This window comes from Falco peregrinus, chromosome 2 (genome assembly GCF_023634155.1).
Source record: "Falco peregrinus isolate bFalPer1 chromosome 2, bFalPer1.pri, whole genome shotgun sequence".
In the NCBI taxonomy this organism is placed as follows: domain Eukaryota; kingdom Metazoa; phylum Chordata; class Aves; order Falconiformes; family Falconidae; genus Falco; species Falco peregrinus.
The window spans coordinates 125,737,681-125,762,076 of record NC_073722.1 but is presented as its reverse complement, the minus strand read 5'-3'; the positions used below and the strand labels follow the sequence as shown (position 1 = coordinate 125,762,076).

The 24,396-nt window shown below is 64.1% G+C and overlaps 2 protein-coding genes across 5 annotated transcripts in view; both read left to right on the top strand.

The window, feature by feature from the left end:
- Positions 1 to 9,004, top strand: part of SDK2 (sidekick cell adhesion molecule 2) — a 51,292-nt gene extending 42,288 nt beyond the window's left edge. The window contains exons 34-45 of one of the 2 annotated variants that reach the window (XM_013299209.3): positions 224 to 280; positions 522 to 623; positions 822 to 937; positions 2,453 to 2,639; positions 3,132 to 3,269; positions 3,349 to 3,510; positions 3,650 to 3,775; positions 4,612 to 4,776; positions 5,121 to 5,261; positions 5,918 to 6,056; positions 6,387 to 6,513; positions 7,631 to 9,004. In XM_013299209.3, the coding sequence (XP_013154663.2) occupies positions 224 to 280; positions 522 to 623; positions 822 to 937; positions 2,453 to 2,639; positions 3,132 to 3,269; positions 3,349 to 3,510; positions 3,650 to 3,775; positions 4,612 to 4,776; positions 5,121 to 5,261; positions 5,918 to 6,056; positions 6,387 to 6,513; positions 7,631 to 7,984 (1,814 nt within the window). In that variant the 3' untranslated portion in view covers positions 7,985 to 9,004. Of the gene's footprint in view, positions 1 to 223; positions 281 to 521; positions 624 to 821; positions 938 to 2,452; positions 2,640 to 3,131; positions 3,270 to 3,348; positions 3,511 to 3,649; positions 3,776 to 4,611; positions 4,777 to 5,120; positions 5,262 to 5,836; positions 6,057 to 6,386; positions 6,514 to 7,630 lie in introns of both variants that reach the window. The other variant, XM_027786940.2, reaches the window with a different exon arrangement.
- A 5,561-nt stretch (positions 9,005 to 14,565) lies between these two features.
- Positions 14,566 to 21,893, top strand: CDC42EP4 (CDC42 effector protein 4). Of its 3 annotated transcripts, none has more exons than XM_055797582.1 (2): positions 14,566 to 14,680; positions 19,940 to 21,893. In XM_055797582.1, the coding sequence occupies exon 2, from the start codon at positions 20,075 to 20,077 to the stop codon at positions 20,957 to 20,959; it is 885 nt and encodes a 294-aa protein (XP_055653557.1). In that variant the 5' UTR covers positions 14,566 to 14,680; positions 19,940 to 20,074; the 3' UTR covers positions 20,960 to 21,893. The 3 variants fall into 3 exon arrangements, with proteins under 3 accessions (XP_055653557.1, XP_005237563.2, XP_055653558.1); XM_005237506.3 differs by lacking the exon at positions 14,566 to 14,680 and adding an exon at positions 15,396 to 15,685; XM_055797583.1 differs by lacking the exon at positions 14,566 to 14,680 and adding an exon at positions 15,726 to 15,990.
- The last annotated feature ends 2,503 nt before the right edge of the window (positions 21,894 to 24,396 follow it).

The following is a 24,396-nucleotide window of genomic DNA, read 5'->3' as shown; positions in this document are numbered from 1 at the left end:
AGATTGTGCCATTCAGGGGATGGAGCTGGAGGATGGAAAGGCTCCTCAGTGCTGTGACAGCCCCGTTGGCCTCTGGGGGTGACAGGCTCCTTGCAGGGGACCCCTGGCCCACGCTGGGGTGGGCAGGCATGCTGGGGTGGGTACCTGGTGGCGGGACCCCACCGGTGCCATGCTGCATGCGGGACTAACCAGCTGCCTGCTCTCCCTGCCCCATGCCGCCCAGCCATCTACGCCGTGCACAACCTCAGCGAGGTCTCCCTCACCCAGTACGAGCTGGACAGTAAGTCACCGCTCCCCCACCTGTGTCCTCGCTGCCACCCCCTGTGCGTCCTTCCCTCCGCCTGCCTGTGCTGTGGGGTGAACCGGGCTGAGCTGAATGCCCCGGGACACCTCTGCCCACCTGCTCCTGTTGCTCCTTGGGGACACCCCCATCCTCCCCAGCAAAGGGGGCTCTGCCAGGACCCCCACCCCTCTGCCTGCAGGGAGGGGCCCGCTCACCCCTTCTCCCCCTTCCCCCGCAGACCTGAACAAGCACCGACGCTACGAGATTCGCATGAGCGTGTACAACGCTGTGGGCGAGGGCCCCCCCAGCCCCCCTCAGGAGGTCTTTGTGGGTGAAGCGGGTGAGTCTTCTGGCATGGCCTTGCCTTGCGAGGGGCTGCCGGCAGCTGGGAGCTGTGGGGAGGGGGCTCTGCTGCCCTGGTACCCCCAGCTCGTGCCAAGGCAAGGCAGTGCATCCAATGCATCAAGGGAGGGGGGGGGGGGCTTTCCCCTCCCTGGTCTCAGCTGGGCTGTGACACTTGTCCCCTCCTTTGGCACAGTGCCAACTGGTGCGCCACAGAACGTGGCGGTACAGGCAGCCACAGCCACCCAGCTGGATGTCACCTGGGAACCGCCACCCACCGAGAGCCAGAACGGGGACATACAGGGCTACAAGGTACCTGCACCCTGTCACCTGGGAGCTGGCAGGGAGCCGGGGCTGAGGGACACTGGGTGTGCTGGGAAGGTGCTGGGTTCCTGGGGGGGCACATGGTGCCCTGGGGAGGTGCTGAGTGTCATTGGAGGTTGCTGTGTCCCCTGGGACACGCTGTGTGTGGTGTCGGATCTGGAGAGATGCTGGGTGCCCTGCGGAGGTGTAGGGTGTCGCTTTGGGGTGCTGGGTGCCCTGGGAGATGCTATACATGTCGTTGGGGAAGGAATTCTGGGGACGTGCCGGGTGTCCCAGCCCGGTGCCGAGCGGCCGCGGGACGGCAGGTGGCGCCGTCGGCCCTGGGATGGAGCCGGGATGGAGCCGGGATGCAGCCGGGGGCAGCAGGGATGGAGCCGGGATGGAGCCGGGATGGAGCCGGGGGCAGCAGGGATGGAGCCGGGATGGAGCCGGGATGCAGCCGGGGGCAGCAGGGATGGAGCCGGGATGCAGCCGGGGGCAGCAGGGATGGAGCCGGGATGCAGCCGGGATGCAGCCGGGGGCAGCAGGGATGGAGCCGGGATGCAGCCGGGGGCAGCAGGGATGGAGCCGGGATGCAGCCGGGATGCAGCCGGGGGCAGCAGGGATGGAGCCGGGATGCAGCCGGGGGCAGCAGGGATGGAGCCGGGATGGAGCCGGGATGCAGCCAGGGGCAGCAGGGATGGAGCCGGGATGCAGCCGGGGGCAGCAGGGATGGAGCCGGGATGGAGCCGGGATGGAGCCGGGATGGAGCCGGGGGCAGCAGGGATGGAGCCGGGATGGAGCCGGGATGCAGCCGGGGGCAGCAGGGATGGAGCCAGGATGGAGCCGGGATGGAGCCAGGATGGAGCCGGGGGCAGCAGGGATGGAGCCAGGGTGCTGCCACGTGCTGCAGAGATGGAGCCAGGATGCTGCCAGGATGGAGCTAGGATGGAACTGGGATGGAGTCGGGGTGCTGTCAGGGTGCATCTGGGGTGCTGCCAGGATGGAGCCAGAGTGCATCTGGGGTGCCAAGATCGAGCCGGGGTGTTGCAGGGATGGAGCTGGGGTGCTGCCAGGATGGAGCCAGGGTGCAGCTGGGGTGCACCCAAGGTGGTGCTCGGATGGAGCTGGCGTACATCCAGGGTGCTGCCGGGCTGCCCATCCCCATGCTCTAGGCACCTCCTTGACCACATCCGTGGTGGTTCCTCCTGCTTGGCTCTGTCCTTTGAGAATTAGGCACAGCTCAAGGGTCATCTGAGCGTGCTTGCTCTGCAGTGCAGCGATGCTGAGCCCTGAGCCTACTGCGAGCGGGGGTCATGTCTGATGACCAGCACAGTCTGGAGCCATCCTGGAGGAGAGGCAGTTCCTTTCCCTCTGACATGCCCCCAGCCACGCTGGGACAGGGGCTTAGGAGCCCAGGCAGAGCTGCACGGGCTGTTTGAGCAAAGCAAAGGGCCTGGGGAAGGCGAGGTGTGCTGGATCCATGCATCACCCAGGTCTCCGTGCTCCCTCCTCCTCCTGCAGATCCACTTCTGGGAGGCCCAGCGCCAGAACGAGAGCGCACGGGTGAAGACACTTTTCATGCCTGAGAATGGGGTGAAGCTGAAGAATCTGACGGGGTACACCTCCTACTGGGTCAGCGTCGCCGCCTTCAACGCCGCAGGAGACGGGCCCCGCAGCACCCCCATCAAGGGGCGGACGCAGCAGGCAGGTGGGGCCCGTGGCATGGCTCCCCCCAGCCCTTTGCTCAGCACCCTCCTGCCCCTGGGCTGCACAGGGAAGTCTTTCCATGGGTCCAGCTCTGGTGATGTCTGGCTGATGCCCCTTCATCCCAGCTGCACCATGGCTCCTGCTGCTGCAGTTCCAAGCAGAGAGCAGCCCTGGGCTCACTCCGGAGGGTTTGTGGGTTGGGGGCACGTGGAGATGAAGGTCTTGCCTGAGACTTGAGAAGAATGAAGGTCTCGGGAGAAGAGACAAGGAGAAGGAGGCTCTTTCCCTGAGCCCTGTGTGGGGTCTTTGAGCCTGGCAGGGTCTTTGCTGCGGTGGGGATGGGGGCACAGGCAGGTGGCACCAGGGTGGTGTGAGATGGTGATGGCAAGTACCCCGGCCCTGTTAGGGAGGAGGCAGGGAGAGGGGCTGGCTTGGTGCTGGGGGTGTCCCCTGGGAGCACTGAGCTGTCCCCGGCCGCTCTGCTCCCTCACAGCTCCCAGTGCCCCCGGCTCCATCCGGTTCAGCGAGCTGACCACCACCTCGGTGAATGTGTCCTGGGAGCCACCACCGCTGCCCAACGGCATCCTCGAGGGCTACAGGCTGGTCTATGAGCCCTGCATGCCCGTGGACGGTGAGGACATGGCTGGGACATGAGGGGAAGCTGGGGGGGGGGCTCTGGGGAGGACCCAGCTCAGCCTCCATCCCTGCAGGTGTCAGTAAGATTGTGACAGTGGACGTGAAGGGCAACAGCCCACTGTGGATGAAGGTGAAGGACCTGGCAGAGGGTGTGACATACCGGTTCCGGATCCGGGCCAAAACCTTCGCCTACGGGCCGAACGTTGAGGCAAACATCACCACGGGGCCTGGGGAAGGTAGGGGGGACATGTGGGATGCTGTGCTGGGGGCAAGGGAGGAGATGCAGTGGGGACAGTTCCCACAGTACCACTGGGGCCGGCATGGCCACGTGCCAGCTTGTGCCCCCGCGCCACAAGCTCCACTCTGGGTCCCCAGGTGCCCCTGGCCCACCTGGTGAGCCCTTCATCTCCCGCTACGGCTCAGCTATCACCATCCACTGGTCAAGCGGGGACCCCGGCCAAGGGCCCATCACCAGATACGTTATCGAAGCCCGTCCTTCAGGTACTGCAGCTCCTCTCTGCTTTCCACCCCCACCCCCATACCAGTGGTGTCTTGGATTCAGGAAAAAGGGAAACTGAGGCAGGGAGTGCTGATCTCACCCAGGCCACCTGACAGGCTTGGGGATTAGGACCCGGGTGCCCGGGGTGTTGGCCATGTGTTGGTCCATGAGGACCATGCTGCCGAGCAGGTGTTGACTGGGAGTGATGGAATGGGGCAGATGAGCTGCGGAGCAGTACTCATTGGTGCTGTTGCTTTCATAGGCATGGAAATTGTGATGCTCCCCCAGCCGGGCAAGGGGGAGCCGAGGGGCACCAAGGTTATCCCAAAACAGGAGGGCCCTGCTCCTGTGCAGGCAGGGCTGGCAGCCGGGACTCCCCATCCCCGCGGCAGGGAGCCAGCAGGCATGGCCCCGCTCTCTCCTGCAGCCCCAAGTTAATGATTTCTCCTGCCACAGAGACCGCAGCTCAGACAACCCAATCGATCGCTAACAGGGGTGGGTACCACTCCCCGTGTCGTGTCGGGGAGCAGCACCCAGGAGGGAAACCCCTCACTCCCGTGAGCCCGTGGGGCTGCCAGGGGTGCTCTGGGGCTGTGGTGGCAGCAGGTCTCCAGGGAGGTGCCTTGCCCTTGGCCAGGGCAGGTGATCAATCAGGCATGTGCATCACTGGGGCTTTTTAATGATGCTGCAGTGAGCGAGCTCAGTGCCTGCTGGGGCTGGAAGGGGAGGGCGGGCAGCGGGCAGAGGGCAGGTGCTCCTGGGTGGGGGGGATCAGCCTCTCGCCCAGGGGGGCCCCACAGAGCCAGTCGCCCTCTCCCAGGCTCCCCCTCTCTTCCAGATGAGGGACTCTGGGATATCCTCATCAAAGACATCCCCAAGGAAGTGACCTCCTACACCTTCAGCATGGACATCCTGAAGCAGGGGGTCAGCTATGACTTCCGTGTCATCGCTGTGAATGACTATGGCTATGGGACCCCCAGCACACCTTCTCCCTCCGTGTCAGGTAGCCAGTGGGGGCAGCACGTGGGTGTCTCTGGAGGGATGCTGGTACCCCTGTGCTGGAGGGAGAGTCCCAGTGCTGCTCTGTCCTTGTGGCCACCACTGAAACCCATCTCCCCAACCCTGCCTGGCTCCTACAGAGCCCCACATCCTGCTGCCAGCAGCATCTGCCAGCACTCCCCTTGCAAAGCCCCCTGTCACACACACCCCTTTAACCCACTCCTTCACATGGATCCAGGTCTCACAAAGTTCCCCATGGCAACCCCATGCCTTGCAGCCGGGGCTCCCCATCCATACCGGTTTGCCCTGCATGCTTGTCCCCCTCTGATCCTCCCTCCTGTGCCCCAGCCCAGAAAGCCAACCCGTTCTACGAGGAGTGGTGGTTCCTGGTGGTCATCGCCCTGGTAGGGCTCATCTTCATTCTCCTGCTTGTCTTCGTGCTCATCATCCGTGGGCAGAGCAAGAAGTATGCCAAGAAGTCAGACTCAGGTGAGCACTGGGGATGTAGTGGGTGGTGATGGGACCCTCTGAGGTGCCAGCCAGGGGGTGCAGAGTCCTGACCCCGTAGCAGCCTCTCTGGGGCCTCCCTGCCTGCCTTTGGGGTCTGAGTAGGGTGGTGGGAGCCTGCCTCGGGGCATGGCTCCTCCATGGACCCAGTGACATCTGATAGAGATGCTGTGGGCTTCCCAGAGAGCATTGGGAGCTAAAGATTAAATAAGTGATTTGTCCCACTGTCAGCTGCAGAGGCAGGACAGCCTGGGGGGCTCAGCAGAGGTCATTGGGATTAGTCAAACACAGCTCTGTTTTCTTAGCTGTATCAAGGGCTCAAATTGTGGGGAAAATCCAGACCTCCTCATTAAGCAAACAGAGCCGCTGAGCCGGGAGCCAGAGGCGATGGGGCAGGTCAGGGTGCGAGCCAAGGCAGGCAGGCTCGGCACGGCTGGCGGTGCTGGGCGCGGGGCTGATGCGTGGCTGCTGCTCCGGGACTGGCACCTCGTGGCCGTCCCCAGGCTGTGGTCTCTCTAATGCGGAGCCAGCACAACCCTCCCTGGGTCATTCCCCAGCCCCCCTGTGCAGAGTCCAGGCCCCCCCTGACTGTGCTGCCTGGGGAGGGTCTGGGGGAGGCTCAGCATCCCGTCCCCCAGGGAACAGCTCCAAGGCGACCGCTCTGAGCCACGGTGAGATGGTGAGCCTGGATGAGGGCAGCTTCCCCGCCCTGGAGCTCAACAACCGGCGCCTCTCTGTCAAGAACTCCTTCTGCCGGAAAAATGGCATCTACACCCGGTAAGGACCTGCCGCTGCAGCCCGTTCCCTGGGCAGGGGGGAGCTTTTAAAGTCATTAAGCCCATCCCTCCATCATGCAATCACTATGGGATGGGCACAGGGCTGGGGAGGGCTGGCACCCCAGCGGGGTGACCCTGTTCTGCCCGGTGCCCCCCCAGCCTGAAAAGCTGGGAATGCCTGAGAGCCCATGGACCACAGGCAGGGTCCTTAGGGGGAGCTTGGCACAGCATATGGGTGGTCCCAGAGCCTGCCCAGGGGGTCAGCTGGGCTCGTCCCCACATGGCACAGCCCCGAGGGGGGATCTGCGCTGAGCACCTGCCTCTCCCCAAGGTCCCCGCCGCGGCCCAGCCCTGGCAGCCTCCACTACTCGGACGAGGATGTGACCAAGTACAACGACCTGATCCCCGCCGAGAGCAGCAGCCTGACAGAGAAGCCCTCCGAGGTCTCCGACTCTCAGGTGACCACCCGGGGCTGCACGTGGGGATGGGGACCTGGGGCAGGGGCAACAAGGGCAGGATGGAAGATGCTGGGAGTCCTCCCTGAGCATCGGCCCTGCTGTCTGCCCACCACAATGCAGGTCCTGGTGCACATTTGGGAAAAGCAATGCTGATCCTGCTCTCCTACCCCATCCTGCTTTTTAGGCAGCAGCATTCCCCATGGCTTCACGGCACAGAGCTGGAGTAAAGCTGGCACAGCCCACAGCCCATGCACTGGGGGGATGTGGCACTGCGGGGGGGAACCCAGGGCTGCTGGGGACAGCGGACAGGAGGGCAGCAGGGTTGGGGACTGTCCTGCTGTGCCTGGTCGCTGGTGGCAACGGCCACAGCTCTGCCAACCCTGCAAAATGGCACCTTTGTCTCCTCCCGGAGAAAGGGGCAGCTGTGGCCGGGCAGGAGCGCGGCCACGGGCAGCTCCCCAGGCAGGCAGCCTCCAGCGAGGCCACAGGAGCATCACCCCCAGGACCGACACTGGGCAGCATCTGAAAAGACCGAGGCTGAAGCCCAGGGAAAGGTCCTGGGGGTCTCCGTGGCTGTCCCCGAGCAGGAGGGGGACCAGCCCCAGGGGGCCCCCCTGTCGCTGCCTGCATCGGCTGTTTCTTTTGCCTTCTGTGGCAGATGCCGGCTCTGCTCCCTCTTGCCGGAGCGGGGCTTGAGTGGCTTTTGAGGAGCTGTGAAGAGCGGCGGGAGCTGGCGCTGGTGCGGTGCAGCTTCCCCACCGCCCTCAATGGGCCCTTTGTGCAGGGCCAGGGGAAGCTGAATCCAATTACCGCCAAGGGGGAGGCAGGGCTGCCAGCACCCGCCTCCCAAAAACATCCTCCCCGCCAGCCTGGGGGTCTCACAGCCTCGGGGATCCCCCCTCCGAGGGGCCCCAGGACCCTGCAACCCTTTTCTATGAGGTTTTGTTTTGTAAGAGGCAGAAACACCCCAGTGGTGCTGCAGCCGTCCCAGCCCCCGATGTCTTTTGGGATGTGCTCGCCAGCATCCCCCAAAGAGCGCTGGGAAAGCTCACCCTCTTTTGGGGGCTGGTGGGTGATGCCCCCCACCCCAGGCTCACTCCCCTACCTTGTTCTATAGGGCAGTGACAGCGAGTACGAGGTGGACCCCGGCCACCAGAAAGCTCACTCCTTTGTCAACCACTACATCAGCGATCCCACCTACTACAACTCGTGGCGGCGGCAGCAGAAGGGCATCTCACGGGCGCAGGCGTACAGCTACACTGAAAGCGACTCAGGGGAGCCTGACCACGCACCCCTCTCCAACAGCACCTCCACGCAGCAAGGCAGCCTCTTCCGCCCCAAAGCCAGCAGGACTCCCACCCCCCAGACACCCGGCAACCCCCCCAGCCAGCCCGGTACCCTCTACCGCCCACCCAGCAGCCTGGCCCCTGGCTCCAGAGCCCCCATCGCTGGATTTTCTTCTTTCGTTTGATATTTAAACAGAAGCAAAAACAAACAGGAGGAAAAAATTAGAAAAAAATAAAAAAGAAAAAAGAAAACCCCCAAGAAATTAAGGAAAAATTAAAAATCGGCAAGGGGGAGAAGAGGAGGAGGAAGAGGTGGAGAGGCCGAAGGGCCCCAGGCATGGCAGTGGTGCCATGGTGGGCAGCGGCCCCAGGTTCAGGCTCGGTGCCGCAGCGGGTGCTTTGCTTCCTCGGCAGAGCCGGAACAGAACGCCGAGCGCCTTCCCTGGGGCTGGGGAGCAAAACCCAGCTCCTCTTCTTGGCCAAAGCTTTCTGTGCTATGGAGCCCTTGGCTGAGCTGGGGCAGGAGGACTCGGCGTGCCAGCAGGATTGCAGGGACTTTGCCCTTGGCACCTGCTGGGCTGGGCGCAGGGGGTCTTGCCATGCCAAACCCCAGCCCCTTTGTTTGCAGCTCCCCCGGGACATGGAACAAGTGGTGACACGGAGACCCCAGCTGCAGAGAGGAAGAGGAGCTCTGCTGATCTTAAAACCTCTGGACATGAAACCCCCACCCTGGACCCCCCAGCCTCTGCGAGAAGAGGGCACCCACTGTGCTAGGAACCCAGGGGACAATTAATTCTTATCCTCGTTTGTGCCTGGCCCAGCACAGCCCCCCTAGGAGAAGCCAGGACTGGAACGCCAGGAGAGCCGACCAGGGTGCATATGGTGCTGATGTCCCCCCCCCCAGTTTTGCACCCTGGGGCTGTGCAGGGGCACGGGTGAGGGCTCAGAGGGGGCGATGCAGTGACTGTAGCCACCCCTCTGCGTTTCTCGTGGTTTGGGGATTTTTTAAATGGGGTTTTGTGCAGAGGCCTGGGACCATAACGGGCATGCAGGGGTGGCAATGCCTGGGGAGGGAGGTCTGTGGCTGGGGGCATTTTGGTGGTCTCTGCATAGCAAAACCCCTGCAGTGCCTACCGGTGAGCCAGGCACCAGCCCGGTGGGGCCGCGGCACCCGGGCTGAACCGAGGGAGATGCCAATAAACAGCCTGAGGATCAGCACGTCTCACCTCTCTGTCACCGTGCTGTGGCAAGAAGGGGCCAGCGGGATGTGTCCGCTTGTCCAGTTGCCCCGGCAGGGCTTTTGCCAGCCCTACGGCACTGGGGAAGGAGCCAGGCAGAGGGTGCCAGAGGCTGCAGTGCCAGGATTGGGCCCAGAATGCAGTAGGGAGTGGCAATGGCTGTATCCCTGCATGTTTCCAGCCCAGTGGGGTCTGGAGCCAGAGGGAAAGGGGACCACGGGGTGGGACAGGGAAGGAGGGAGGTGACCCCATCGCCAGCAGCAGCCCTGTGTCACTGGCAGTGGGGATTTCTCCTGGAGTGGTTTGCAGCCACCCTCGCTGCCTGCTCTGCCCTTCAGGCCTGTCAGGAAAATCCAGGTGATGTGCTTGGGTTTCATCGCCCAGCACCCCTCCGGCAGCAAACAGCGCGGATCTGGAGCCAAAGGCTGGGGAAGTCTCAGCCTGCCAGCAGCACCAGCAAGGCACCGGCACCTCCGTCCTTGGCCGAGGGCTGTTCCCTCGCTGGGGGCTACCAGGACCAGGGGCTGTGGGGTCTGCACAGCCCCTCGCTGCAGGGCAGGGGCTCGGAGTTTCTTGCAGGCATATACTTGGACCCTCACCCCGGCATGGCCATGGGCTGGGGCTGCCAGAGGGAGCATTTCACAGGCGCTGGTTTGGGGACTGGTTGGAGCTGGGGGGTGTGACCCCATGCCGCAGCCCCCTTCGCCCATCCTATGGGATGGGGAGAAATGGGGGACGCTGCAGTGGCATTGCTGCCGAGCTGCAGCCATTGGCAGAAGCACTGTCCCCACCTCGGCACATCGCTGCGGCCCCGGAGCAGCGGGGAGCAGAGGGCATTTCTGCCAGTAACTTATCTGACCTACTTGGGAGCTGGCACTGAAGGGAGCGCAGCACCCAGGGGTGCCCGTCTCATCCCTGGGCAGCAAGGCGAGCCTGATGACCCACTCAGGTGGAGACATTTGTATGGGGGCAAAAAAGGGTGTGTGTTTGGCAGGACAAATCTTGCCTCTTGTTTGTAGATCAGCTCCAGCCCCAGGCACCCTTGCTTGTGCAAGAGAGACCTTCCTCCCACTGGGGCTGGGACATGGAGCTGCCAGAGACACGGGGCAGAGCAGGTCTGGGGAGTTGAGCAATACAGGCGAGCTCTTTGTGCAAGGGACACTCCCTGTGCAAGGGATGCTCATTGTGCGAGGGACATTCTCCATGCAAGGGACGCTCATTGTGCGAGGGATGCTCGTTGTGTGAGGGACATTCCCTGTGCGAGAGATGCTCCCAGTGTGAGGGATGCCCCTTGTGCAAAGGATGTTCCCTGTACAAGAGATGCTCCTTGTGCAAGGGATGCTCCCCTCCCACATAGGACATGTGCCAGCCCAAACGACCCAGGAGCACCGCTGCTGCCCCTGGACCAGTCCATCACTGCAGGGACAATGGGATGCGGGTCCTGGGAGGTGCCTGCATCAGTCTGTGTGTGCTCCCTGGCATGGTGGTGTGCCAGAGCCCTGGCAGCCAGGGCACAGCAGAGCCCAGGCCCCTCTTGCCTGCCCTGGCCCAGCTCATCCCTGGCCACCATTTGAAGCCAGAGGGTGCAGCAACATCGGCAGCAGGTTTGGAGCTGGTGCTGTGCTGGGAGGTGAAGGTGGCCGGCGTGCCTGGGGCCCTGTGGCAGCAATGGTGGTGAAGCCAGGACTAGCCCTTTCTACTCATGGTTTCCCACAACTGAAGGATGCAGCACCCAAGGAAGTGGCAGATCCCGCATCCCACCACAGCAGTTGGGTTCACCCTCTGCTCCCTGGGGAACCTCTCTGGGATGGTCTGGGGGCTGCATGGGGCACAAAGCCCAGTATGGGCACAGCAAGGATGGGCCAAGTGCCGGTGGCACTAGCAGGAGCTCTTGCTCACCTGTGCTGCCTCAGTTTCTCCCCAGCACAGATGCAACCAGACTGGCTGGGCTCATGGGGGAAGATGCCGTGCTCCCTGCCGAGCACAACCACCTCCTCCAGCCTCAGCTTTCACCACGCTGCCGTCACAACCAGTTCTTTCCAAAAGTCCCTTCTGCCACCCTGGCCCCTCCAGGCAGGTCTGGGCTGCCGGTGCCCAGCCCCGCTGCCAGCTCTCCAGGCTGCTCTGTGCCGCAGACGGGCAGGGCGAGCTGTCGGCAGCAATCAGTCCCTGGGGAGTGAATTGGCCTTGACGTATGTCCTGACTGCCGCTCGGCAGTGGCCTGCGGGTCTCCCAAGGGCAGCGTGCCACTCACTTATCAGGGCTGGGTGAGCTGAAGCAGGGCAGAGGGGAGCAGCTGCACCCCCAGACCTCGCTGTGCAGACAGGGCAGCACCACAGCGGTACCCAGGTGCGACGGGCAGATGATTATGTGCCAGAAATGCGGATTGCAACCTCTAAAGCCAGGCTGAATTCCGTGGTTTGTTTTTATTTATTTATTTAAACTGAAGTCGTGGTGGTGTTGGAGTCAGGTAGTAACAGTTTATTTTCCAGGTTGAGATTAGATCAAGCAGGCAGTAATCAGAGCAAAGAGAAGTGTTTGGTGTGTGGTGGAGGAGAAGCAGCCCTGCAGCCTGGGTTCTCCCTTTCCCCCAGATATCCCAGATTCCCTGCCAGCTCCCAGGGCAGAGCCGAGTCTCCCCACCTTTCCCTTGCCTTGGGCTGTGGGGACAGGGACAACCCCTCCTGTCATGCCGGGGACTAGACAGGACTTGGCGCACCCTCAGAGCCCCACGTGCCCCAGGCCCTGCTGCCTCCTGCGCCGTGCCGGGCTGCGAAGCTTGCGGCACGGGCAGAGTGGCTGGCAGCAGGGACGGTGTCGGAGCCCTCCTGGGGCGGCGGGGAGAGGAGAGCGTTGGAGAGGATGGACTCAGGTCTGTGCACCCTGTCCCACAGGTGGGGGTGCCCAGTGCATGCCGTGGCACCCCAGCTGAAGGGATCCTTGCACTGAAGCTGTTCCAGGGCAAGGGTCTTCCATGGGCACTGCTGGCTGCGGTGGGTCCTCACAGCAGCCACACTCCACATGGGATCCCCCGGGGGAAGCCAGGATGGCTGCACCGTGGCCAAGCCATGGGTTCCCAGGCAGGTGGCGAGTCGTGCGAGCCTGTTCCCAGGCACTGCTGGCCAGAGGAGCGTGCCGGCTGGGAAAGGTGGGGCGGCTGCACGGAGAGCTTGCTTGCAGCAGCCTCTGACCTGTGCACAGCTTGTCCTGGTGCTCACCCGTGCACCCACGGGTGCCGAGGTGCCAGTGGTGGGCAGGCAGGGTGGTCCTGCCAGGGTGCGCCAGTTAGCCTGATAACCACCTCTGAGCGAACAGCCTGGGGAACGGGTGAAACCCCACATCTGTGGGTGCAAGCTGGTATCCGTGGGTGTTGGTGGGGCTGTTGGAGAGGCTTCTGGCAGAAGCCAGCACTGGGCCCTGGGGCTGGTGGGATCTGGGGGGGCTGTGGGGGCAATGCCTCACTCCTGGCATGCTAGGGTGTCTCACGGTGAACCCCACACCCTGGTGCAGCACTGGCCTCCGGGAAAGCACCCAGCTTGCTCGGCAGCATCTCCTGTGCGGCCAAGGCAGCGTCGGCAGACAAAGCTGGCAGGCGCTGGCAGCAGGAGGAGGGGATGGGGCTGCCGGGAAACTCGGGCGCTTCTCCCTGCCCTGCTTTTCAAAGAGCTTTTCAAGCCTTTTTTCTTCTCTGCTTTCAAAAGCTGCTGAGAAGCTAGTGCTTACTGAGAAGCAGTAAAAGGAACCGGCAGAGGGTTTGGGAAGGGCGGGAGCGATGCAGCCACCCGCTCCGTGCTCCTGAGCCTCCCAGCACCCCGACACTGCTGCCATCTCCCCAAGGCCGGATCCAGCCCTGGGGGTTCTGCTGAGCTGCTGGGGAGGGGAGGGGGCCCATCTCTCCCAGGCAGTTTTTCAAGTTGAGTGGGTGCCTGCTCTTCCCAGCCGGAGTTAGGCCAGCCCGTGGGAGCCTTCCCGGCGGCTCCCACCAGCCAGCTGATGTTAATCCCTCCCGACTGCGCTGTCTCAGCCAGCGCCGTGCTCCCATGACAGCATCAGGTGAGGTGAGCAGGGCTGTACTGGTGCTCACGGGCTTTGATTAACACGCACTGACCCCACACGAGTGGGTAGAGCTGCTGGTGGGAGCTCTGGAAAACCCTCCTCTTCCTCACCCACTGACAAACCACTGTTGCATCCAGCGGTGGCTCCCAGGGGCTCCCTGCTCAACTGCGGGCACAGAGCTTTGCCTCTTGCCTCAATTTCCCCTTTTGGAAAACAAGGAAAATAAAATTTGCCAAACCAAACAGCTATGAAAATGGCACTGGTATGAGCCGATGAAGCAGCACGGTCTGGGAAGGAGCCTGCAGGCACCGGCGGAGGCAGGATGATGCTGGACACCCGGGCTGCGGGAAGAGGCTGTGCCGTGGATGGTTTGGCCATGGTGCTCAGTCCAGCGGAGCCTCTCCACCGCGCCAACCCCAGCACCTCCGCAGCGCCACACTTGCTCCAGCTGCCGGCAGGAGTGGCAGCTCCGTGGTTATGCTGCGAGCAGCCTCCTGCCCTTCCCACGGAGGGAAGTGGCTGCACCAGGTGAGCCATCAAAGTGCCCGGTGCTGCCCAGCCCTGGCTGCTTGCTGCACCCACAGCCCGCCGGGCTGCACCCATGGCCCCCCGGGTGGGTGCTGCCGAGCCCAGGGAACGGAGCTCCTTGGACACATGAGAAATCTTCATCCTCCCACAGCATCGTGCCCCAGCACCTGAGCCCCCAGGGCTGCACGACTGGGGCACCCCAGCACTCCGCTCGCCACCCCCCACACCTAAACTGGCTCCTTCCACAGAGGCACCAGACGCTCCGGAATATGCAAGAAACGCCGCATTAGGCAGATTGGGGATAATCCCATCCTCCCCACCCCTTTTCTCCCACAAAGGTCTCGCTGTAATCCCCGAGAGCGGCTGTGCAGCCCTGCACTCTCCCTTTCAGCGCATCGCTGGGCCGGGGGCTGGGGGAGCCATGGTGCCCCCCTGGCCCAGCCACAGAGCTCCCAACCCGCGGCCTGGGGGGGTCCTGTGCCCCGGGGGGGACGGAGCAGCGAGGCTGGCTGGGGGCACGGAGCTGTGGGGTGGGGGAAGGTGGGTGTAGGGGCTGCGGCCTCGTGGGTGTCACGGTCACCAGTGGGACGGGGACATCGGTGCTGCCCTGGGGCTGAACCCGCCTCCTCCTGGCAGTTTAGTTCGGCTCTTAATTCCCCCTCATTAATCAGTCTGTGACACCCCCCACCCCCTCAACACCCGCCGCTCTGCCAGCCCCTTGCTCTGCCCACCGGGACCCCCCACCCCTGCGGATCCCTGCGCCCCGCTCGGGAGGGGCCGGGGACCCCACTCGGGACCCCACACAGGGGCACCCCCATGGGCGGGGCCCCGCCCAAGGCAAGAGTTTCCCCCCGCCCCACTCGGGTTTGAATGGAGGGCGTGGGACTGGCCGTGACGTGGCGCCGCGCCATTGGCCCGGGCGGGGCGATGACATCATGCCCCGCCGCCGCGGTAGTGGGGGGGCAGCTCCGTTCCGGCTCGGCTCGGCTCGGCTCGGCTCGGCACGGCCCGGCCCGGCACGGCACGGCCATGGAGCGGCAGCGCGGCCCGTGAGCGCAGGTAGGCGGCTCCGGGGCTCGGTTCGGCTCGGTTGGGCTCGGCTGGGCACGGCTCGACTCGGTTCGGTTCGGCGCGGCGGAGGCAGCCGGGCCCCAGCTCGGCTATTGTCCGGTGGCGGGTGGGGTCCCCGGGGCTGCCCCGAGCCCCGCTCCGGTAGCGGGCTGGGGCGGCGGTGACCCTCACACCCCCTCCTACTCACCCCCGGTCCGTGGGGCCGGTCCACGGCGCGGGTGGGCGGAGGGGTTAAGCGGGGTGCGGAGCTGTGCTTGCCCAGCGTGGGGCACCGGCCCGGCTCCCCCTGGCCCGGCTCTGCACGCCCCGGCGGGGGCTCGGTGGTGCCCGGAGACGGCGGTGGCCACAGCCGGGGCGGTGGCCGCCCGCGGCCCTTCTCGGAAAGGTTGCTCCTCCCCGGGCTGGAGCGGGGCCAGCAGCACCCCTGGGCTGGCCGGGGCTGGGCGCAGGCGGGTGCTGAGTCAGAGCCGCCCGAAATCCCCCTCCAGCTCATCCTGCTGCGGGCCGGGCCGGGGCTGGGGGCATCCCGGCCAGCGCCCAGCCTGCCCCCCCGCGCTGCTGGCCACCCGCGGGGGACACACGCCGGCTCCCATGGGTGGCCCGGGGAGCTGGGACCTGCCTGGCTGGGGGGCTGGCTCCCAGAGCCGCCCCGGTGCTCGGAGAGCCGGGGGCTGGGGGGCAGCGGCCGCTCGCGGGGGGCCGGACTCGGCCTGCGCTGCCCTGGTTTGACCCCGGCGGTAGCAGCGATAACTATAGATGTTTCCGAGTGCCGAATCTATAGATCAGGAAAGCTGCTTTAAAGGCAGCTGGAATCGTTAACGGTCTGGGGGAGAAACTGAGGCACGGAGCGAGGTGGCGAAGGCAGCACAGCTCTCTGCGCCCCGGGCCAGGGCTTTCTCCCTCGCTGGGTGCACAGTAAACAAGTCTGTTTTGGACGCAGCTGCCTCGGAGACCGTGGAGCGAATCCAGCTGAGGTTTAGCACTGAGCAGTCGGTGGGTTTGGGTCCTGGGGGACGGCGGGGGGAGGGCAAGGCTGGCTCTGTGCCATGGGATGCCCGGCAGCGGGCTCCCTCCCCGGCCGCACTGCCGGTTGTGCTGACCGTGGCGGTCTCTCCCTTTGTTCCCCAGGTTTTGTCCTGAGCACAAACAGCCGCCGCGGCCGCGGGCCCCCCAAGCTGGCCGGCTGCGGGGTGCCGTCCCCGGCGGCAGGTAGGGTGCAGTGGCCGAGCCGTGGGAAGCCTGCCTGTTTACTTCCCGTCCACCCCAGCAAAACCGCAGGAATTCGGAGCCTGGCAGAGGTCAGGAGGTCTGTTTAGACCCGGTATCCTGTCGGACCCGGCCAGCCCCTGTTGTTGTGAGAGACGAAGCCGGGGCCAGCGAGGAGATAACCTTTCCCCCCAGGATTGTCCCCTCCTCGCCCTGCAGAGAGCTGTGGGCTGGTTCATGGCCCTGTAGCAGGAGGATTTATGGTCCTGTGCGTGTTCTGGCACGTCCTGCCAATAGCTCCTTGCTGAACTCTGGCTAGCTCCCCGTTGTCGGCAGTCCCTCGGGGAGCGCTGCTCTGCTTTTGGCACTGGTGTGCCAGTGCTGGGGTGGTGAGTTCCCCAGTTGGTGCTGCTCGGTGTGCCGATCGCCCCGGTGAGAGCTGAGCTCCTCCAGCCCCGGCGAGCCGTCTCACAATCCCCAGCTCTGGTGCTTGGGGCTGGCTGCCTTGCCACTTCCAGAGGTGCTGCTGGGGCTGCTCCATGCATCCAACGGCTGAACTCTGGTGGCGTCCTGATGCCAGGGACAGGACCAGACCTGTCACCTGTGTCGGGAGGAGGTGGTCACCGGGCCGCCTGGGCTGCCCGCACTAACAGGACTGTCTGCCCCCAGCCCTGGGAAGACTCGCTGGGGAGCCTGACACGAGGGTGTGACATTGGGCTGGTTCCCCTCTTGGGCCGGCGGTGGCAGGGTGTGATTCGTGCCCTGTCTCCAGCAGCTGTCTGCCAGGCACCGACATCAAAGGGCCGCCTGAGCCGGATCCCCAAGGGGCACAGCACCAGAAAGTGGGGCTGAGCAGCCAGCGTGTCCTTCTTGCCTGGTGTGCGGGTTCTCCCTGGCCCCGGGCAGTACCTGGGGGCTTGACTGGTCCAGCACAGCCCCTGCCCCAGCAGCACTCGACAGGGTGGGGAGAGCATCCTCTGATCTCTGGGCTGGAGGGTGCTGCCTGGGGTGCTCCGTATGGCAAAGCCGGGGAAGCTCGTTTGGAGCTGGCTGGGCCAGCCAGGATGCTTTCACCCTCTGCAGGTTTGGCTCTCCCAGCCTGTGAGCGTGACAAGTTAGGGGCAGGACGCGTGGGAGCGTGGCTGGACTCGGCATTTCTCCTGTGTGTACATACTCACTGGCCTCTTTCTTTCAGCCACTTGTGCCTCGGGTCCCCGTGGTGACTGGTGCTGAGCAGGGTGAGATGGGGAGGATGTGGGGGGCTCATGGGAGGCCTGCGCACGGTCCCCCTGCCTGCCCTGCCCTTGGCCAGGCCCGTCCCACCCTCCACGCTGGCGGCAGGACCCCGCTGTCCTGCAAGCAGACACCTATTCGCAGGGGAAATCACATCCCCGGGGACCTGAGGCTCTCGCTCCTCAGAGTTTGTGGTCCCAAAGGAGTGAGAAGGCAGGCGGGAAGCAGCGCCTGGTCTGTTGGTACACTTTATCCTTCTTGTCCTCAACCTGCGCTTGCAGGTCCCGTCCCCTCCCCTTTCCCCAAAGCCCTGCTGGGACTTGGCAGTGCTCTGGGCTCGCTGCCCCAGGACGAAGCGCTGCCAGCCTGCCTGCAAAGTCTCTCGGGTTACAGAGCTGCTTTCCCTGGTAGGGAGCTGGAGAGGCGGTGGCGGCGAAGCCTGCCTGGCCTGGTTTCCTTTGTGAAAGTGCCGGCAGTGGGAATGTCACAGGATCCGCGCTCCTCTCCCCTGAGCAAGAGGAGGAGAAAGGGGCTCTGTGTCCTGCGCCCCCCTGGGCTGGACGGGGCCAGCAGCCAGGCTGTGGGGCAGCAGCATCCCACCGCGCTGCCGCCTCTCAGGGTGAGAGAAGCATTGAGGGATGGGGGAGATTGTGGCCGCTGCGAAAAGGCTTCGTGTGCTGGAGCGCCAAGGGGGAACGCGGTGGCTTGTTTGGAAGCTGTGAGGGTGCTGGAGAGCTGCTGGCCAGGCAGGCTGCCGTGGCACGCCCGTAACACTCTAACCTCCCCGTGGCCCCTTTGCCGAGGCTTGCAAAGTATCTCACAAATGCTGAACTTGGCCACAAAATCTAAATACAAGGGAGGGACAGTCCCCAGATGGCCTAAATCAGCAGCACAGTTGCCTGGCCCAGCTGGGGAGCTTGCCGGGAGTGTTTGTTTTATGTAAAACCAAAGGCTGGAGGAATGCTGGCCTGAAAGGAGACCTTGCAAGGGGAAAATGTCTGTGCCATGCACACGCGCTCAGCTGGGCTGTGTGAGATCCTGGCCAGGGGAGCTGGGGCTCCAGCGAGCTGCTTGTCCACATTCAGATGCGTCGAGGGGGGAAATAAGTCCACCTGGCTCCTGGTTTGATGGTGTGGAGAAGGCGGTGTGGCTGCTCTGTGTCATCCCCCAGCTCCTGGGGATAAACTGAGGGGCTCCTCTGGCTGGATACCCCATGTGCTGTCACATCCCCAGGGCTCTGCAGCAGTGGAGTCGGGCAGTGGGATCCTGCGCAAGGATGGATGGGGAGCGTGGCTGTGTGCCACCGGCGCTGCGCCGTGGGGCATGCCCACCCTGGCTGCCCCATACAGAAGCTGTGTGCAGCAGGGCTGGGCGCTGGGACTTTGCACCCGTGTGGGGTCAGAGTCCATCCTGCCTGCATGAGACTCCTGGGCACATCCTGCCTGAGGTCCTGCTGCCCCGGAGGGGGACAGACGGGTGTCGCAGGGCAGGTTTGGGAAGGGATGGGGGGGGGGGGGGGGGCAGGAGCCCTCCCCCTGTCTGTGCTGGCAGCAGTGGGGCGGCTGCTGTGGCCCCGTGCGGTGTCCGGCGAAGTGGATTGTGCCAGGACCAAGCTGCCATCGCTGGCCGTGGGCTGCGGGACTGGGATTCACTTCTAGTCAACCCTGTGGAGCCGTTCACCTGCACCCTGGGGCTGGGTGGGCAATGGGGGGCGTGACGCCCACCCCGAGGCTTGCTCAGAGGAGAGACGCCAGTCCCTTCCCCGTGCTTGTCATGGGACCGCGGTGTTGCCGTGGTGCCCGAAGGGAGGAAGCGGGTGGCTGCGAGCCCTTCCTCCTCGGCAGCCTCTCCCGGGACCACCTGGGGCTGCCTGGCGCCAGGGGAAGCGCGGGATGCGGTGACGTGGTCACTGTCCTTGTGGCCCTTTCTGCATGGCCATGGGCGCTGGGCTGGACAGGTTGGCCGGTGGCACCGAGGTGGCCACAGGAAGGAGAAACATGCCTCATGTCTGTTGCTAACTGCCACCCCTGAGTCACAGCGGTGACAGCGAGGTGGCTGTTGAGGGTGGGCATGGCAGCATGGGCTCAGCACTGGGGTATTGTGAGGAGCAGCACGGAGGGCTTTGGGGTGCTCAAGGGCAGCAGCAAGGCTGCACCCCCAGTCCCCATCCTGCCGGGTGCGGAGGGGTAGCCGTGCCTGCTCGTCCCGGTCCCCCGTCCTGGCTCCCCCCGGCACACCGCTTGGCTGGCGGTGCCTCCCGGGGGCTCTACGCCCTCCTCACACACTTCCTGCCGTCTGTTTCCAATTCCTCCTGGCGTCTGCTCCTCCCTGCTTTCTTCCAATTAAAAAAAAAATAATAAAAAAAAAATTCCAGGCATCTTCTCGGCATGTGGCTCCCAGAGGCTCAGGCGCTGCCGAACCCTGCTCCGGTGGGCTCGGCTGCGCTGGGAGGGGATGGTGGGTGCCGCGGTGCCCCACATCCCTTTGGTGCCATTCACGTGAGGCAGAGGGTCGGGGACTGTCCTGTGACATCCCTGTGCCCAGGTCTTTCTCCTGTGGTCCTTTCCGCACATACTCCGTGAATGGGCTCTGGGACCTGCTCATTTAAGGGGCACGGGGAGCTCGGGGATGTCTGAGGGCTTGTTCCCTGTGGAGCGATGCTGTGTGAAGGCAGTTCCCAAGGAAGCAGAGTGGCTGGCGGGCACAGGGTCACATTTTGCAGCCTGGCGGGGTGAGGGCCGGTGTTGGCAGGGCTGTGCCCACCCAAGTCCTCGAAGCCTGACTGTGTCCCTTTCTCCTGTCCCTTAGGAGTGACCTGTCTGTGACACCGGTGGGAACCCAGCTGCAGAGCACCAGGTCTGAGCACCAGCTGGGTCTGTGGGACACGCAGCTCTGTCTCGGCCGCCCCGGTGCAGCGTAGTGCAACCCCTCCCCGCCGCGGTGATGCCGATCCTCAAGCAACTCGTCTCCAACTCTGCCCACTCCAAGCGTCGCTCACGGGCTGACCTGACGGCTGAGATGATCAGCGCGCCGCTGGGGGATTTCCGCCACACCATGCACGTGGGGCGGGCAGGGGATGCCTTTGGGGACACCTCCTTCCTCACCAGCAAGGCAGGGGAACCGGGGCCAGAGCTGGGTGAGGAGCCGGGAGCCTCCAAACCCAGCCTGCTCTCCCGCCGCTTCCGCAGCAGCAAGCGCTCGCAGTCGGTGACACGAGGTGACCGGCGGGACATGCTCGGTTCGCTGCGGGACTCGGCACTCTTCGTGAAGAATGCCGTCTCCCTGCCCCAGCTCAACGAGAAGGAGGTGGACAGGAGCGCGGGGCAGCTGCCCAAGAGCCTCTCCTCCAGCCCCGTCAAGAAGCTGCCGGAGGAGGTGAGCCCCGAAGAGCAGCAGCGCCCCAACGGAGCAGCTGCTGGGCCGCTGAGCCCCAGCTTGGATGAGCGCGACTTCGGGGACATCACGGATCTGCCCGTCATGGTGGCCAAGAGCGGGGCAGGCATGAAGCATGCTGAGTCCATCATGTCCTTCCACATCGACCTGGGCCCCTCCATGCTCGGGGATGTCCTGAGCATCATGGATAAGGAGCAGTGGGAGCAGGATGAAGACCCCGAGGCAGAGGAGAGCTGTGAGGAGGAGGCGGATGCCACCCTCCCTGGCTCCCCGGCAGTGGCAGCAGCCCTGCCAAGCCAGAGCCCATCCCGCGGTGCTGGTGGCCGCTGTCCCAGGGACAGTAGTTCAGTGTCCAGCTGCACCTCGGGGCCAGAGGAGCACAGCCTTGTCCCCGGGCCACCGAGCCAGCGGGGGGGGGGGCCCAAAACGCCCTGACAAGGAGTTCTCGTTTGCCGATGAAGATGATGACGAGATCAGAGTATAAAAGGCGAGCGGCTGAGCCAAGGGGTCTGGTTCTCATTTGTGGTTTCTTGGACATGGAGCCGAATACCCCAGTGCTACAACGGGTGGCACCAGGGAAGACTCAACTCCTCACTCGTTCCCTCTCCCCATCCGAAGGTGGACGTGCCGTGGCAGGACAGCGCTCTGCTCCCGGGGCTGGGGGCAGCCCCAACGCCTTTCGGCCCCTGGAGAGCTCCAGCACGTCCCAGGAGGGGAAAGCAGACTCTATTTTGGTTCTTTCTGTTGGACTTTGGATATTAGCTCTTCCCACCCACCCATGTAAAGCAATATAGGATCAAACAAGACGAGGCTTCAAAGTTTTAGCCCCTTTAGTAATATATTTTTTTCCCCACCGTCTGGTTTTTATTGCTCTCTGATTTGTACTTAACTTTCTTTACTCTTGCTTTTGGTTTTAATGGAGGGGAGTTTCCCATGAGGAAGGACTTGGCTCTAGAGCTCAGAGGGGGCTTGGGGCTGTGGGCAGCTCCAGCTCCCCACATTTCTTGGGGACTTTCTGCAGACCAAGCGCCTCCAGCCCCATGCTGTGCTGGGCACTCGCTCCTCATCCCTCGGATGGATGGATGGAGCTATCCCAGATGCTTGATCCAGCATCCTGGGGTCACAGGGATGGCCCCTGGCCAGCTCCCAGGGATGCTGGTGGGAGCGTGGGTCTGTTCCCAGTGGGAGGAACACCTGGAACTCCCTGTGAGCCAGGGTGAGCCCTGGCATCCTGCGTGCCAGGCGGCTGCTGTTGTGGGGCCGGTCTGGCCATGCAGTGCTGAGGCTGGCCTGGTGCAGGCGGGTGGAAGAGGAGGGTTTTATACCATGTATGTACAAATGCAAAGAATAAAAGGAAACGGTAGTGACAGCAGTGGCCTGAATTCCTGGGGGAGGAGATACGTAGGGATGTGTGTGTTTGCAGGCTGCTGTACAAGTGGGGGCCAGCTTTCTCTGTGCTGCCCCTGTCCCCAGACCCTGTCCTGCTGCCTCCACCATTGCTGCCTGTCCCTGGCTGGAGTCCTGCCTGGCAGCGGGTCCCTGGCCAGCGTTTCGACACCTGCGGCGGCCGTGCTTTATCTGACCGTGGCACGGGGCTGCCTGTGGTGGGAGGAAGCGGGCGAGCTCCTGCTGGCCGGATCTGGCTCAGGGCTGGGACCCTCCGGCCAGGCCAGCTCCTGCCAAGGGTGGCTTTGCCAAGATGTAGCTCTCCTCCCTGCAGCCCTGCTCCCTGTTAGCCAAGGAGGAGGGGAAGGTGATGGTGGGGCAGGACTGGTTGTCCCTGCTCCCATGGGCTGGGGGCCAGGGCTTGGGTTGTCTTGGGTGCTCCCAGCCCCACGGGGCTGCTGTGGACACAGACGACCCCAGCATGGCAAGTAGGGCAGGTCGTTCCCATTCCACAGCCGGCTTCCCATAGCACTCTGTGCAGGCAGGGGGCTGCCTTCCCTCCCCAGCCCCTCTGATGGAGCCAGTACTGGCTGTGATGGGGCAAAGCACTGGGAGCAGCCCAGAGCCCTTCCCTCAGCCGGTGGAGAACATGGCTGTGCCAGGAGCACTGGCCAGGCTTTCCTCACTGGTCATGGAAAGGGAGGAAAAATTTGGCCCCTCCAGCATCTCTGGCCCTAGGAGAGGCTGAGCGCCCCTGTGCTCCTGTGGCGGGTCTCCCCTGGTGAAGCAGGTGGGAGCGGGCAAGGGCTGTGCCCCAGTGGGGACACAATAGGGTCCTGTGGATGCACAGACCCAACCCAACACCCTGCTGCGTGGGACATTGGGCTATTGTCTGGGACAAGGAGAACAACAGCAGCTGCAGCTGGTGGCTCTGAGCTCACCGGGCTGTCTCTGCCCTGGTCACTGCAGCACAGCTCCCCCGCCCTGTGCCAGGGTCCTGGCGCCGCTGCCCCTTGCCCCGTTCTGGGCATGCATCCCTTGAGCTGATGGTCCTGATCCCTGCCTCCTGGGACATCAGCAGGCTGCTGGGGCGGACCTGGCTCCTCCTGTCCCTTATGGATGCTTGATAGAAAGAGGCAAGGCAGGGTAGGTCACTGGGGCTTGCACCCCTTCCTGGGACCTCCTTGCTCCCCAGGGCCTCGCTGGTGCTGTGAGGAGAGGATAGGCCCTGGGCCCCCTGGCACTAGCCGCCTATGACTGTCACTTGGCAATGGTGATCTTTGTGACACCTGTCAGCTCCAGCCTTCTGCTCAGCAGCATCATGCTGCTGCAAGCTGATGGAGCAGAAAGTGCACGCTGGCTTGCTGAGCGCACACGGGATATGGCCCCACTCGATGGGACAGGATGGTGGCCCTGGCACATTATGAGCAAGCACAGGGCCAGTGCAACAGGTCCTGGTCTAGTGGGGAGTAATGCCAGCACCACTGCAATGCCAGCTGTGTCCAGCCAGTGCCTGCTGCAGGGGAGGGCAGGTTGGCTGGGCTGCCCCCGCAGACTCCCCAAAACCCCTCTATCTGCACAGCACAGGGTGGGCATCTTGGTGTGGGACCTGGCATGTGCACGGCATGGCCACTCGGTGTCAGGTCAGTGCACAGCACCCTGCGCAGGGCTGCGGCCACAGCACCCGCAGGCAGTGCTCCGGCAGGCGGGCAGCACTGGTCCAGTGCATTTATAGGTAGTGACAGAATGGGAGCAGGTCTCCATCCCCGATGTGTCAGGCCACGTCGCTCCGGGCGCGTGCCGTGGATGTGCGTGGCCAGAAGAGCCGCGTGATGGAGGAGGGACGAAGCATTAGGTTAAACCCACCCAGGGCTGCGTGGGCTCCCAGCAGCTCCGGGAAGCAGTGTGGCACCACGGTTGTGCCCAGCACGTGCCGCTGCAGCCTGGCATGCAATACAAGCCCCCAACCTGGCAGTGGGGACCAAAGGGGCTTCCCATCAGGATGCGAGGTGTGACGTAGCTGTCCCCACCAGGAGCCTAGGGACGTGGGTCTGTCCTGCTGGGCACCAGGCGCTGGTGAGCGGGGCTGGGGATGATGATGCTGTGCACCCAGCAATGCTGAAAACACTCAGATGGCAACAAAACCCACCCAGGATCTGTCCCTTGCTGTCAGAACATTTTGTTATGGCACTCAGGCCATATGTGGCTCTGTTCAAGGCTGAGCAGCAGCCCCGGTGGGAGGGGGTTAACCCAGCCCATGGCCAGCCCCAGAAGACCTCACTGCTCCTGGGGAGATGTGGGCCAGCTGCTCTGCCCTAGAGCCGAGGCTGGAGGAAAAGCAGATGTCGGTGCTGAGAGGCAATTACGGGGGACGGGATGGGGGCCTGGGGCTGAGCTCCCTGCAGCTGGGCTGCGGCACCAGGCAATCACGGCTGCAAATTGAGATCAGATGTGGGCAGCTCCTCTCTCTAAATTGAGTGCTCTGA

Bases quoted from the DNA above. Each gene is read 5' to 3' on its own strand.
- CDC42EP4 (XM_055797582.1), top strand. From the start codon at position 20,075: ATGCCGATCCTCAAGCAACTCGTCTCCAACTCTGCCCACTCCAAGCGT.